This window comes from Geotrypetes seraphini, chromosome 16 (genome assembly GCF_902459505.1).
Source record: "Geotrypetes seraphini chromosome 16, aGeoSer1.1, whole genome shotgun sequence".
NCBI lineage: Eukaryota > Metazoa > Chordata > Amphibia > Gymnophiona > Dermophiidae > Geotrypetes > Geotrypetes seraphini.
In genome coordinates, this window is record NC_047099.1 from 26,590,968 (window position 1) to 26,603,777 (window position 12,810).

At 40.7% G+C, this 12,810-nt stretch overlaps 1 protein-coding gene across 1 annotated transcript in view; it reads left to right on the forward strand.

The window, feature by feature from the left end:
• LOC117349775 (immunoglobulin superfamily DCC subclass member 3-like) overlaps positions 1-12,810 on the forward strand; it is an 81,826-nt gene that overhangs the window by 50,302 nt on the left and 18,714 nt on the right. The window contains exon 7 of the mRNA XM_033923369.1: positions 12,413-12,578. Within this exon, the coding sequence (XP_033779260.1) occupies positions 12,413-12,578 (166 nt within the window). The remainder of the gene's footprint in view (positions 1-12,412; positions 12,579-12,810) is intronic.

Consider the following 12,810-nt stretch of genomic DNA (forward strand, 5'->3'; position numbering starts at 1 on the left):
GTTTATTTGTGTGAAGCCAGTCACTTCTTTTATCTAGTTTGAGGTATCGACGGGGTGAAGTAGTTGGATGTCATCTGCATAGGCAAAGATTGTGAATCCGATTGACCGTGCCAGAGTAAGAAAAGGTGACAGGAAGATAGAATAGAACCCCGCGGGATGCCGTAAGTTTGCGGTATAGTCGAGGAGGTTTCCTTCTTTACGTGAACTTTAAAACCGCGTCGGTTAAAGTACGAAGTGAACCGTGAGAGTGCCGGTCCTATAACGCCGCCGTCGTCGTCGTCAGATCAAGAGAGATAAGGAGAAGGGATTTTTGGTGATCAAGAAAATAGTATATGGTTGAAATGAGGCCTAGCAATGACAATTCGGTAGAATGAAAGGAGCGGAAACCCGTTCGATACGGGTAGTAGAGCGCGAGCGTTGTGAATGATTTTCTCAGTCAGTTTTGATATTAGGGGGAGGTTAGCAAATGGACGGAGATTTGTCGGCAGGGAGGGATCTAAGTTATGATTTGTTTTAGTTTTGAAATAACGAGAGCCGATTTCCAAGCTGTAGGAACAAGGTTGTCAGAAAGGCACTCGGTTACCATTTCCAAGAGGAATGGTCCAAAAAAAGAAAATAATTTTTTAAGGAGAGAAAGAGGGGGGGGGGGAATACTCTCTGTAAGGTTGTTGGGGGTTTGAAGTTAGAGAAAGTGCTGAATGATAGATGGGTAGGATCATCAGAATTGTTTGCGGGAGAAACAGAGGAAGGAGGTCCGAGATGGGATCTAATGTCCTTAATTTTTGTAATTTTTGAAAAAAAGTGCAAGTTCAGTAGCAGATGGCTGCGTAAGAAGGGGTGAAAGTTTCTTTTTAGAATAGGTTGAACTATATGAAAAAGAGCAGAGGAGTTGCGGGAAGTAGTGATAAATTTAGAATAGTATTCTTTCTCGGTTTGTCGGTGAAGGAGGGCGAGTTTGTCATTATACCAGGGTTTTTTGTTTGATTCTGACTTAATAATAATAACTTTATTCTTGTATACCGCCATACCCAGAAGAGTTCTAGGCGGTTCACATCCAAATTGATCAGAGTTGCCAGGGGGGGGGGGGGGAGAGGTTTATTTAGTTAGGAAGGGGCATTAAGGATCCTGGTCTTGGAAGAGGTGGGTTTTGAGCATTTTTCTAAAGCCGAGGTAGTTGGGGGGGGCCTTGAGGGCCATTTGGGTTAGCCACGGGTTTAGCTTGGAAGGCGAAGGTTTTGTCAAGGAATTTTTTAGAGTGGCATAGTTTTAGGGAGGGGTAGGCGAAGAGTTGAATTCTGCGGGAGTTGTCGGTGATGTGATTCAGGAGGAAGTGAGGGATGATGTAGCTTGGGGGATAAACCAAACACTGTTTTATAGCAAAAGCAGGCGAATTTGAATAGGACTCTGGATTCCAGCGGTAGCCAGTGGAGTTTGTGGTAGAACGGGGTGACATGTTCTGGATCATTTTGAGTCTCCTGATGGAGGATTATACTAGGAGGCGGAATGAGGTGTCATCAAAGAAATTTTTTACGGTGCAGAGTTTCCAGAGCACCGAGATACTTTTTCTGACTGTGATATCAGTGTGTTTTATCAAGGGATAGATGTTTGTCCATTGTGACTCCCAGTATTTTTAAGGTTTGTTCGAGGGGGAAAAGGGATCCTTTTACTTGAATGAATTGTGGTGTCTTTGGGGGTCGCTAGGAAGAATTTTGTTTTGTCCGGGTTTAGTTTTAGTCTTAGTCTGTAGGATAGCATCCAGTGTTCTATCTGGTTGAGTATGCTTGAAAGTGAGGTGAGGAGTTCTGGTGTGAAACTGGTTAGCGGGATGACTATAGTGATGCGAGGTAGACATTAAATAGTGTGGGGGGGGAGGGGGAGCCCTGTGGCACGCCACAGGAGTTATCGCAGCTGTATGAGAAAGTGTCGTTCTTAAATACCCTGTACGATCTGTTCCGTGCCAGTCGATAGTTGTGAATTGATCCCAGCTTAGGTCCGTTCTGGACCCTGGGTCAGGATTGGACCTGTCCTTGTCTAGGAGGGTTGGAAAGTCCCCGTGGGGGTTGGCTGGGGCAGTTATCGATGATCTTAGTTTCTGTATTTTGGAGGTAAAGAATTTAGCGGTTAATGTGGGTTCCTCGAGATTGTAGAGGTCATTGACCAGTTTAAAGAGGTTGTTACTACTGTTAGTTGTGACATTTCCAATTTTGCGGGCATAGAAATATTTTCTATGTTATCCTCGGTTAGGTCTTTGTAGTTATTTAGTTTGAGTCTCCATGCTATTGGGTTCCAGATTTAATCCATTGCCTTTCTGAGGTCCCTCTTTGCCTGAAGTAGCTCCGAGTCAAACCATCCCTCCCGGTTTGAAGATCTAATTCTGCGGGTTTTTAAGGGGGCGATTTGGTTTAGAGCGTTTGCGCCGTTTTTGATCCAGGAGGCCACGATTTGGTGCGTTTCTTCGTTTTGTTTTGCGATAGTTTTGTAGCGGGAGCAGAAATCGACCGGGTCGATCTTGCCTCCAGTGGTGTGAGTTTTGGCGGGTTTTTTCCTGTGAAGGGGCCAGGAGGTCCATTAAGGATTTTGTAGAAGTGTCCCAGACTGAGAATTGTTCTTCTTCAGTTGAAAGGGTGATGAAATCTTGTAGGTTTAGTTTAAAGCAATTTGGAATGGCATAAGAACATAAGAACATAAGCAGTGCCTCTGCTGGGTCAGACCACAGGTCCATCCTGCCCAGCAGTCCGCTCCTGCGGTGGCCAAAAACAGGTCAAGGCCTGTCTGAATCATCAGAAGGGCTCCCCTGCCACCTTGGTTTCCCATTTAAGTTCTGCCCTCCTATCGAAGTCCTAGCCCTCCGGTCTTGCACATGCACGACCAGGTTGGTTTACTCAGTACCCCACGATCCCTCTATCCCTCAGGAATCCATCCAATCCCTGCTTGAATCCCTGTACCGTACTCTGCCTGATCACTTCCTCCGGTAGCGCATTCCAAGTGTCCACTACCCTTTGGGTGAAAAAGAACTTCCTTGCATTTGTTTTGAACCTGTCTCCCTTCAGTTTCTCAGAATGCCCCCTCGTATTTGCTGTCCCCTTCAGTCTGAAGAATCTGTCCCTATCCACCCTCTCTATGCCCCTCATGATCTTGAAGGTCTCTATCATATCTCCCCTGAGTCTCCTTTTCTCCAGAGAGAAGAGCCCCAGCCTATCCAGCCTCTCGGCGTACGAGCAGTGTTCCAGCCCTTTTACCATTTTTGTTGCTCTCCTTTGGACTCTCTCAAGTACCGCCATGTCCTTCTTGAGGTGCGGTGACCAATACTGGACGCAGTATTCCAGATGCGGACGTACCATCGCTCGATACAATGGCATGATGACTTCCCGTGTTCTGGTTGTTATGCCCTTCTTTATGATGCCCAGCATCCTGTTGGCTTTTTTCGAGGCTGCTGCGCACTGTGCGGATGGCTTCAGTGATGCATCCACCAGCACACCCAAGTCTCTCTCGAGTCTGCTGTCTCCCAACAATACCCCCCCCAATTTGTAGTTGAACAACGGGTTCTTTTTCCCTATATGCATGACCTTGCATTTGTCTACGTTGAAGCGCATTTGCCATTTGTTTGCCCAGTCTTCCAGCTTGTCCAGGTCCCTTTGTAGGTCCTCACACTCCTCCCTGGTCCTAACTCTGCCGCACATTTTGGTATCGTCTGCGAATTTTATAACCTCACACTTTGCCTCCTTTTCCAGGTCATTGATGAATATGTTAAAGAGTAAAGGCCCCAGCACCGATCCTTGTGGCACACCGCTCGTGACTCCCCGCCAGTCAGAATATTGGCCCTTTACTCCAACCCTCTGCAGAAAGTGTTATTTTTAGTAGTATTTCTGGAGATGTAAGTGTTTTGCCGAGGAAGACATGAATTCAACGGAAAGTCTAATTGCCAATTAATAAGGCTACGGTCAGACCAGGGGAGGGGATGGAATTGAAATGAAAGTTTTGAAAGAGATGACTAGTGGAAGTGGGGCTAGAGATAGATGGGAAATTAAGGCCAGAAGTTCTGCTGTGTTGTGATGATTGGGAAGATTGAAGTGAATATTGAAGTCTCCAATAGTAGAGGTAAGATTAGATAGTGATGCTTTTGTAACAGGGGAGGGAGGGAGGGATAAGTCAGGAGGAAATTAATTAAGAGGTAGAGAGTTTCAACTGGAATGTTGGAATAAGAATTGAGAAGAAAGAGATGGTTGAGATTTTCTGGAAGGGGCAGACACTGGATCGAAGGAAGCAAATGACGAGAAGATGAGGAAAGCACAAACCACAGGTAGAAAAAAATTCTATTTTTTATTTTTTTTATTGCTTTAGGATAAAATAGTATTGTAGCTGTGTTGATAAATATTTAGAAATGGTGATCCTTTTATTGGACTAATTTTAATCTATTTTTGGCTAACTTTCAGAGACCAAATTCTCCTTCCTCAGGTCAGGACAGGATAGGATACTGTAACAGCAGTATACTTTACTGACCTAAGGAGAAGAGGGGTTTGACCTCTGAAAGCTAATTCAAAAATGTGTTAGTCCAATAAAATGCTATCTTGATATTTTGTTCAGTATCGGGGGATGCACACAACATTCAGCCCGCCAGCGCTAAAAAAACCTCTTCCGTGCTTTAGTTTGTGATAAGAACATAAGCAATGCCTCTGCTGGGTCAGACCTGAGGTCCATCATGGCCAGCAGTCTGCTCACGCGGCGGCCCAACAGGTCCAGGACCTGTGCAGAAATCCTCTTTTCCAGCAGGAAACTGTCCAATCCTTTCTTAAATCCCAGTACCGTACTCTGCCCTATTACATTCTCTGGAAGCGCATTCCAGGTGTCCACCACACGTTGGGTAAAGAAGAACTTCCTAGCATTTGTTTTGAATCTGTCCCCTTTCAACTTTTCCAGATGCCCTCTTGTTCTTTTATTTTTTGAAAGTGTGAAGAATCTGTCCCTCTCTACGCCCTTCATGATCTTATAAGTCTCTATCATATCCCCTCTAAGTCTCCTCTTCTCCAATCTCTCAGCATATGGAAGGTTTTCCATCCCTTTTATCAGACGTGTCGCTCTCCTCTGAACCCTCTCGAGTATCGCCCTGGTTGTAATACCCTTCTTGATTATACCTAGCATTCTATTTGCTCTCTTAGCGGCCACTGCGCCGTCGGCTTCATTGTCATGTCCACCATTACCCCTAAGTCCCTTTCCTGGGTACTCTCATTCAATAACATCCCTCCCATCGTATAGTTGTACCTCAGGTTTCTGCTTCCCACATGCAGTACTTTACATTTCTCTATGTTGAACTTCATCTGCCATCTCGTCGCCCATTCCCCTAGTTTATTCAGGTCCCTTTGCAATTCTTCGCAGTCCTCTTTAGTCCGAGCTCCACTGAATAGTTTGGTGTCGTCTGCAAATTTTATTATCTCACACGTCATCCCTATTTCTAGATCATTTATGAATATATTAAATAGTAGTGGCCCGAGCACCGAGCCCTGTGGAACACCACTTGTGACCCTCCACCCAGTTTCTGATCCATCTATGCACATCTCCGTCCACCCCATGGTTCTTCAGTTTCCGGAGTAGATGCTCGTGAGGCACCTTGTCAAAGGCTTTTTGGAAATCTAGGTATACGATGTCTATGGGGTCTCCTTTGTCCGTCCGTCCGTTTGTTGATTCCTTCGAAGAAGTGCAATAAGTTAGTTAAGCACGATCTCCCACTGCAGAAACCATGTTAGCTTGGTATCAGAAGTTTGTTTCTTTCCAAATGTTCATCGATGTTTTCTTTTATCAGCGCTTCTGCCATTTTCCCCCAGAACCGAGGTCAGACTCACAGGTCTGTAGTTTCCCGGGTCACCTCTTGATCCCTTTTTGAAGATGGGCGTGACGTTGGCTATCTTCCAATCCTCTGGTATCACACCTGTTTTCAGGGATAGGTTGCAAACTTGCTGCAGTAGTTCCGCTATCTCCTCCTTTAATTCCGTCAGAACCCGGGGATTTGTCAGTTTTTAGTTTTTCTAATCTGCCTGCTCACTTCCATGGATGTTAATTTTTCTGCTTGATTTCCATTGAAGAATTGCTCAGGTTCCGGTAAGTTGGTTGTGTCTTTGTTCGTAAATACAGACGAAAAGAACATGTTAAGTCTTTCTGCGATTTCTTTCTCCTCCTTCATCCAGCGGTCCCACCTCCTCCCTAGCTAGCCTCTCTTCATACTCTCTTTTGGCTTTTCAAACCACTCGGTGACATTCTTTTTGATACTTCCTGTGCCATAACTGGGTGAGTGTGGTTCTGTGTGTATGAAAGACATGGTTTTCCGTTAGCGTTGACCAGCCTTGTTTGGCGAAATGCATCAGGCACGGTTCCTGGGAGCACCTTGAATATACCCGATTTGAATCTCCTTATTGGCGGACCGCTTGCATTGTTGTTAAGCAATGTTTGGGGCTTGCATAGAACTAAAACTGTACACTGGCACTGGGATGGTAACGGGGAGTAGATAGAAGGAAATGGAACAAGAAAAAAATGGTTTTATTTTGAATTTATTAACTGGAATATGTTAGCTTTAGGATATGCGCATCACAATTATTTTTGTATTCAGTGGTGTACTTGTAGCGGCGTACGTGGAGGATCACTCAGTCAGGGTAAGTGTTCCTGTTCCTTTAATGAAGGTTTATTATTGGATGCATACATCTTCTATATTAGCGATGACAAAATTTGGGACCTGCTCGGCTAGTGTTAGTGCCTGCCTGCCAGGGAAGGCAAAAGGTTGCATTTTAGGTACTACGGCAGAATCTTAAACACCAACACATAACAATCAGCACTTTACAATTTTATAGCTTTCAGAGGCCAAATCTTTCTTACCTTACCTTTTGGTTCAAAGCAGATTACAAAAAGGGTTAAGCTTTATCATGGGATTTCTTGAAGAGTATAGTTTTTATTTCCTTTCTGAACATCTTGTAGTCTGGGGTTGTTGTCAATAGGTTGGAGACTTGGTTGTCTATGTTTGCTGCCTGAGTGGCAGGGGGGGTAAGTGAATTCAGAACAGTACCGTTATGGTATCCTATCCTGAGGGTTTAGTTTCAAAAATTGCCTTAGTTACAGTACTACTTGATTCTAAGTAAAGCAACAAACAAAATCTTTCTACACAGCATTTGTCCTCTCTTCCCCGCAGGGCTGACCAAGTCTTGCCACCTGATGTCAACATTCCAGGCAAAGGAGATTCAGGGTATTTCTTATGGAGGTTGGAAGACACTGCACTTGCAGAAAAGAAATAGTGTCAGAGGTGCTATACATATCAGATTAATGCACTGTCTTAGGGAGAGCTCAGTTGATTTCTCCTATAACTTTGCCAGACCATCTTTATCTTTTGCCAAGTGTATCTCGGTACTCTCCCATTTTGTATTGAAGTTTGTACATTTGAAATGTAGGACTTTGCTTTTGGAGATCCACAATCATAACTTTATTAATTTGCTGTAGACTACACCCACCATCTTCTACAGAGTATATATAGTTTTGCAGGTGAAGCTTGGGACAGATTTGGTTGTATGTGTTTTTCTTTCTCCAGTAGGTTGGGTTGTCTCCATTTATAGCCTTACAGAGTAGGCAGTGGCAGATGGAGTTTATTATTAGGTTTTGCAGGTTTTCTAAGAGGAGAATGGTGATGTCACAGTCTACCAGTACAATTGGCAGTCACCTGCCTGCAGTAAATGTTGTGTTTCTCCTTTTTCAGGACCATTAGGTAAGAGGAATGCACAGTTGGCAAAATAACACAGCACCAATTGTCTACACATTGATACAAGGTAGTTTTGGTTGAGTCTGTAGGTAAGGAGCTGATTTCTCCTAGGTTATCACTAGGAGCTTCACCCACACAGGTTTCTTTCAGGACATAATAGAAGAGGAGGAGTTGCCATAAACCAGGTAATGTAGAGGTGTGTGTGTTTGGGGGGAGGGGGAGTTCCTGCCCGGTCTGTATTCTGGAGAAGATAGAAGATAGAAGATAGAAGATAGAAGATAGAAGATAGAAGATAGAAGATAGAAGATAGAAGATAGAAGATAGAAGATAGAAGATAGAAGATAGAAGATAGAAGATAGAAGATAGAAGATAGAAGATAGAAGATAGAAGATAGAAGATAGAAGATAGAAGATAGAAGATAGAAGATAGAAGATAGAAGATAGAAGATAGAAGATAGAAGATAGAAGATAGAAGATAGAAGATAGAAGATAGAAGATAGAAGATAGAAGATAGAAGATAGAAGATAGAAGATAGAAGATAGAAGATAGAAGATAGAAGATAGAAGATAGAAGATAGAAGATAGAAGATAGAAGATAGAAGATAGAAGATAGAAGATAGAAGATAGAAGATAGAAGATAGAAGATAGAAGATAGAAGATAGAAGATAGAAGATAGAAGATAGAAGATAGAAGATAGAAGATAGAAGATAGAAGATAGAAGATAGAAGATAGAAGATAGAAGATAGAAGATAGAAGATAGAAGATAGAAGATAGAAGATAGAAGATAGAAGATAGAAGATAGAAGATAGAAGATAGAAGATAGAAGATAGAAGATAGAAGATAGAAGATAGAAGATAGAAGATAGAAGATAGAAGATAGAAGATAGAAGATAGAAGATAGAAGATAGAAGATAGAAGATAGAAGATAGAAGATAGAAGATAGAAGATAGAAGATAGAAGATAGAAGATAGAAGATAGAAGATAGAAGATAGAAGATAGAAGATAGAAGATAGAAGATAGAAGATAGAAGATAGAAGATAGAAGATAGAAGATAGAAGATAGAAGATAGAAGATAGAAGATAGAAGATAGAAGATAGAAGATAGAAGATAGAAGATAGAAGATAGAAGATAGAAGATAGAAGATAGAAGATAGAAGATAGAAGATAGAAGATAGAAGATAGAAGATAGAAGATAGAAGATAGAAGATAGAAGAGAGAAGATAGAAGATAGAAGAAAGAAGATAGAAGATAGAAGAAAGAAGATAGAAGATAGAAGATAGAAGATAGAAGATAGAAGATAGAAGATAGAAGATAGAAGATAGAAGATAGAAGATAGAAGATAGAAGATAGAAGATAGAAGATAGAAGATAGAAGATAGAAGATAGAAGATAGAAGATAGAAGATAGAAGATAGAAGATAGAAGATAGAAGATAGAAGATAGAAGATAGAAGATAGAAGATAGAAGATAGAAGATAGAAGATAGAAGATAGAAGATAGAAGATAGAAGATAGAAGATAGAAGATAGAAGATAGAAGATAGAAGATAGAAGATAGAAGATAGAAGATAGAAGATAGAAGATAGAAGATAGAAGATAGAAGATAGAAGATAGAAGATAGAAGATAGAAGATAGAAGATAGAAGATAGAAGATAGAAGATAGAAGATAGAAGATAGAAGATAGAAGATAGAAGATAGAAGATAGAAGATAGAAGATAGAAGATAGAAGATAGAAGATAGAAGATAGAAGATAGAAGATAGAAGATAGAAGATAGAAGATAGAAGATAGAAGATAGAAGATAGAAGATAGAAGATAGAAGATAGAAGATAGAAGATAGAAGAAAGAAGATAGAAGATAGAAGATAGAAGATAGAAGATAGAAGATAGAAGATAGAAGATAGAAGATAGAAGATAGAAGATAGAAGATAGAAGATAGAAGATAGAAGATAGAAGATAGAAGATAGAAGATAGAAGATAGAAGATAGAAGATAGAAGATAGAAGATAGAAGATAGAAGATAGAAGATAGAAGATAGAAGATAGAAGATAGAAGATAGAAGATAGAAGATAGAAGATAGAAGATAGAAGATAGAAGATAGAAGATAGAAGATAGAAGATAGAAGATAGAAGATAGAAGATAGAAGATAGAAGATAGAAGATAGAAGATAGAAGATAGAAGATAGACTTGGGTCTACTCAGTGTATGGGTTGAGAGTCAAGGATTGCAAGATTTTCTTTTTTACCTTGCAATACTTGACAGATAGAACAATAGTTTGTGTTCTGAGTTTATTGCCTGTTTCTGGAACAAGAAAACATTTCTGTTGTCAACTCTTCTTCCATCTCCATCCAGAGGTGAGAACTTCATGATCCAGGAGTCAGAGGCATAGCTAAGTGTGTTTTTCAAACCTAATCACTTCAATCTTCATCCAGAGGCAAGGAAACTGACAAACAAAAATGGTACATGTTACATTCTAGGTCATGATCAGAATGAAATCTATAAATAAAGCTGTTGAAGATCCACAAGCAATAAAGTACTGGGGCAAAAGAGAGAAGAACTTCTCATTCAAGGCTAAGTGTATGTTTTCTGGTTTAGTTTCTGCATTCAAGTTCAAAAGATAACATTTCAATGTAAGGGGGTCAAACTAAAAACCCTGAACACTTGCAATGGAAGAGTGAACTTTGCATGAATTGATTCTGAAAGAGGACTTCATCTTTGTCCTAGAACATGGTGGATGTTACATTCTGGGACATGATCAGAATAAAATCAGACTTTTGACTAAAGTTTTTGGAAGCATCTTACCACAAGTATAAAACCTAGCTAAGTGTGTGTTTTACAGAAGAATGGTTTCAAAGCCAAAAAAAACTTTGTTTTCTACTTTACTTTGAGGTATCCCTGGAACAAGGGGAAAAAAGCCATTGCGATGTCTCCCGGGGGTACCCCATGAACTAAAAAAAAACCCAGAACACAAAGTTTTTAGGCTCAAAACTATTCTTCCATCTATCAAATATTGCAAGATTTTTTTAATGTTTACCTTGCAATACTCAACAGATAGAAGAATAGTTAAACATTTTATGCCTCTACTTACATCAAACTTTGTCCATATTCTGTCCTGCACTCTTGCCAAGGACTTCTTCATCTTTGCCCTAGAAGCAAACAAACAAAATGGTGCATGTTACATTAAATAACTCATACTTTTGACACCACTATGTATATAACAAAAGAGAGAAGTTCTCATTGAAGGCTGCTAAGTGTGTGTTTTACAGAAGAATGGTTTCAACTTTGTTTTCTGGTTTGAGTTCAAAGATAACATTTCAATGTAAGGGGATAAAACAAAAACCCACAATACTCAACAGATGGAAGAGTTTTGTGTTCTGGTTTATGGGGTACCCCCAGGAGACATCATATTGCCCATTTCTGCCTCACTGACAAACATGGTGGATGTTACATTCCGGGACATGATCAGAATGAAATAAAATCAGACTTGACACCATATTTCATTCATTACTACTCAAAACACTGGTTCTGTTACTGTATGACTAAAGTTTTGGAAGTAGCTAAGTGTGTATTTTACAGAAGAATGGTTTCAAATTTGTTTAGTTTGAGTTCAAAAGATAACATTTCAATGTAAAGGGGTCAAACAAAACCCAGAATGCTTGCAATACTCGCCAGATGGAAGAAGAGTTTTGAACTTAAAAAACTTTGTGTTCTGGTTTTAGTTTATGGGGTACCCCCAGGAGACATCATATTGCCCATTTCTGCCTCACTTACAAACTTTGCACTTCATCTTTGTCCTAGAAGCTGACAAACATGGTGGATGTTACATTCTGGGACATGATCAGAATGAAATAAAATCAGACTTGACACCATATTTCATTCATTACTACTCAAAACACTGGTTCTGTTACTGTGTGACTAAAGTTTTGGAAGCATTTTACCACAAGTATAAAACCTAGCTAAGTGTGTGTTTTTACAGAAGAATGGTTTCAAAGCCTGAAAAAAAGCCATTGCGACGTCTCCCGGGGGTACCCCATGAACTAAAAAAAAAACCCAGAACACAAAGTTTTTAGGCTCAAAACTATTCTTCCATCTATCAAATATTGCAAGATTTTTTAATGTTTACCTTGCAATACTCAACAGATAGAATAGTTATGAGCCTAAAAACTTTGTGTTCCGGTTTAGTTTATGGGGTACCCCCAGGAGACATCATATTGCCTGTTTATGGAAGAAAACATTTTTTTGCCTCTACTTACAAACTTTGTCCATATTCTGTTCTGCTGCACTGTTGGCAAGGACTTCATCTTTGCCCTAGAAGCAAGCAAACAAAATGGTGCATGTTACATTAAATAAGTCATACTTTGACAAGAGACACACTGGTTGTGTCACTGGGGCAAAAGAAGAGAAGAAGTTCTAATTCAATTTTATATAACCAAGAGGCAAATCAGGAAAAAGTATATTAAGAACTAAAGGCCAAAGAGAAATTATACCGGGGGGGGGGGGGGGGAAGTTGAGTTGTATTGCATTATTCTAAATTCTGGTTTACTGTGTGCAGAATTAAGTAGATTTGACCCAGACTGTAAGGCATGAGCTCTGTATCACTGATTTATACTGCAATGGTTTTCAATTTAAAATAAAACCCACCCCAAGTATCCCCACAAGACTACACATTGTGACCCTAAATTTAACTGTTGCAGCTCCTCCAGAGTTCATCCAATGGCCCCAGTCCATCAGCAAGCCCCCTGGAAACAGTGCCATCTTTACCTGTGTGGCACAAGGAGTGCCCGAGCCACACCTCATCTGGCTGAAAAATGGCAAAATTTTAGCACCCGGGGGAAACGTCAAACTCAACAACAGCAACAGGTAGGTGAGGGGGGGCAACTCTGCCTCCTGGCAATTAGAGACATCAGAGGGACACAGATGACCTGCTTTCTGCATATAGATTTCCCAGAAGATATTTAGTTCTGTGAATTCAGTGTGACGTGGTAAGGTGAGACAAAACTGAAATTTACTAACTACCTGTATCTCAAAACCCCTCGGTTCCAAACAGCTTGTTGGCTTAGTGCTTATTCCTGTTTCTAGCTCAAAGCAGTCT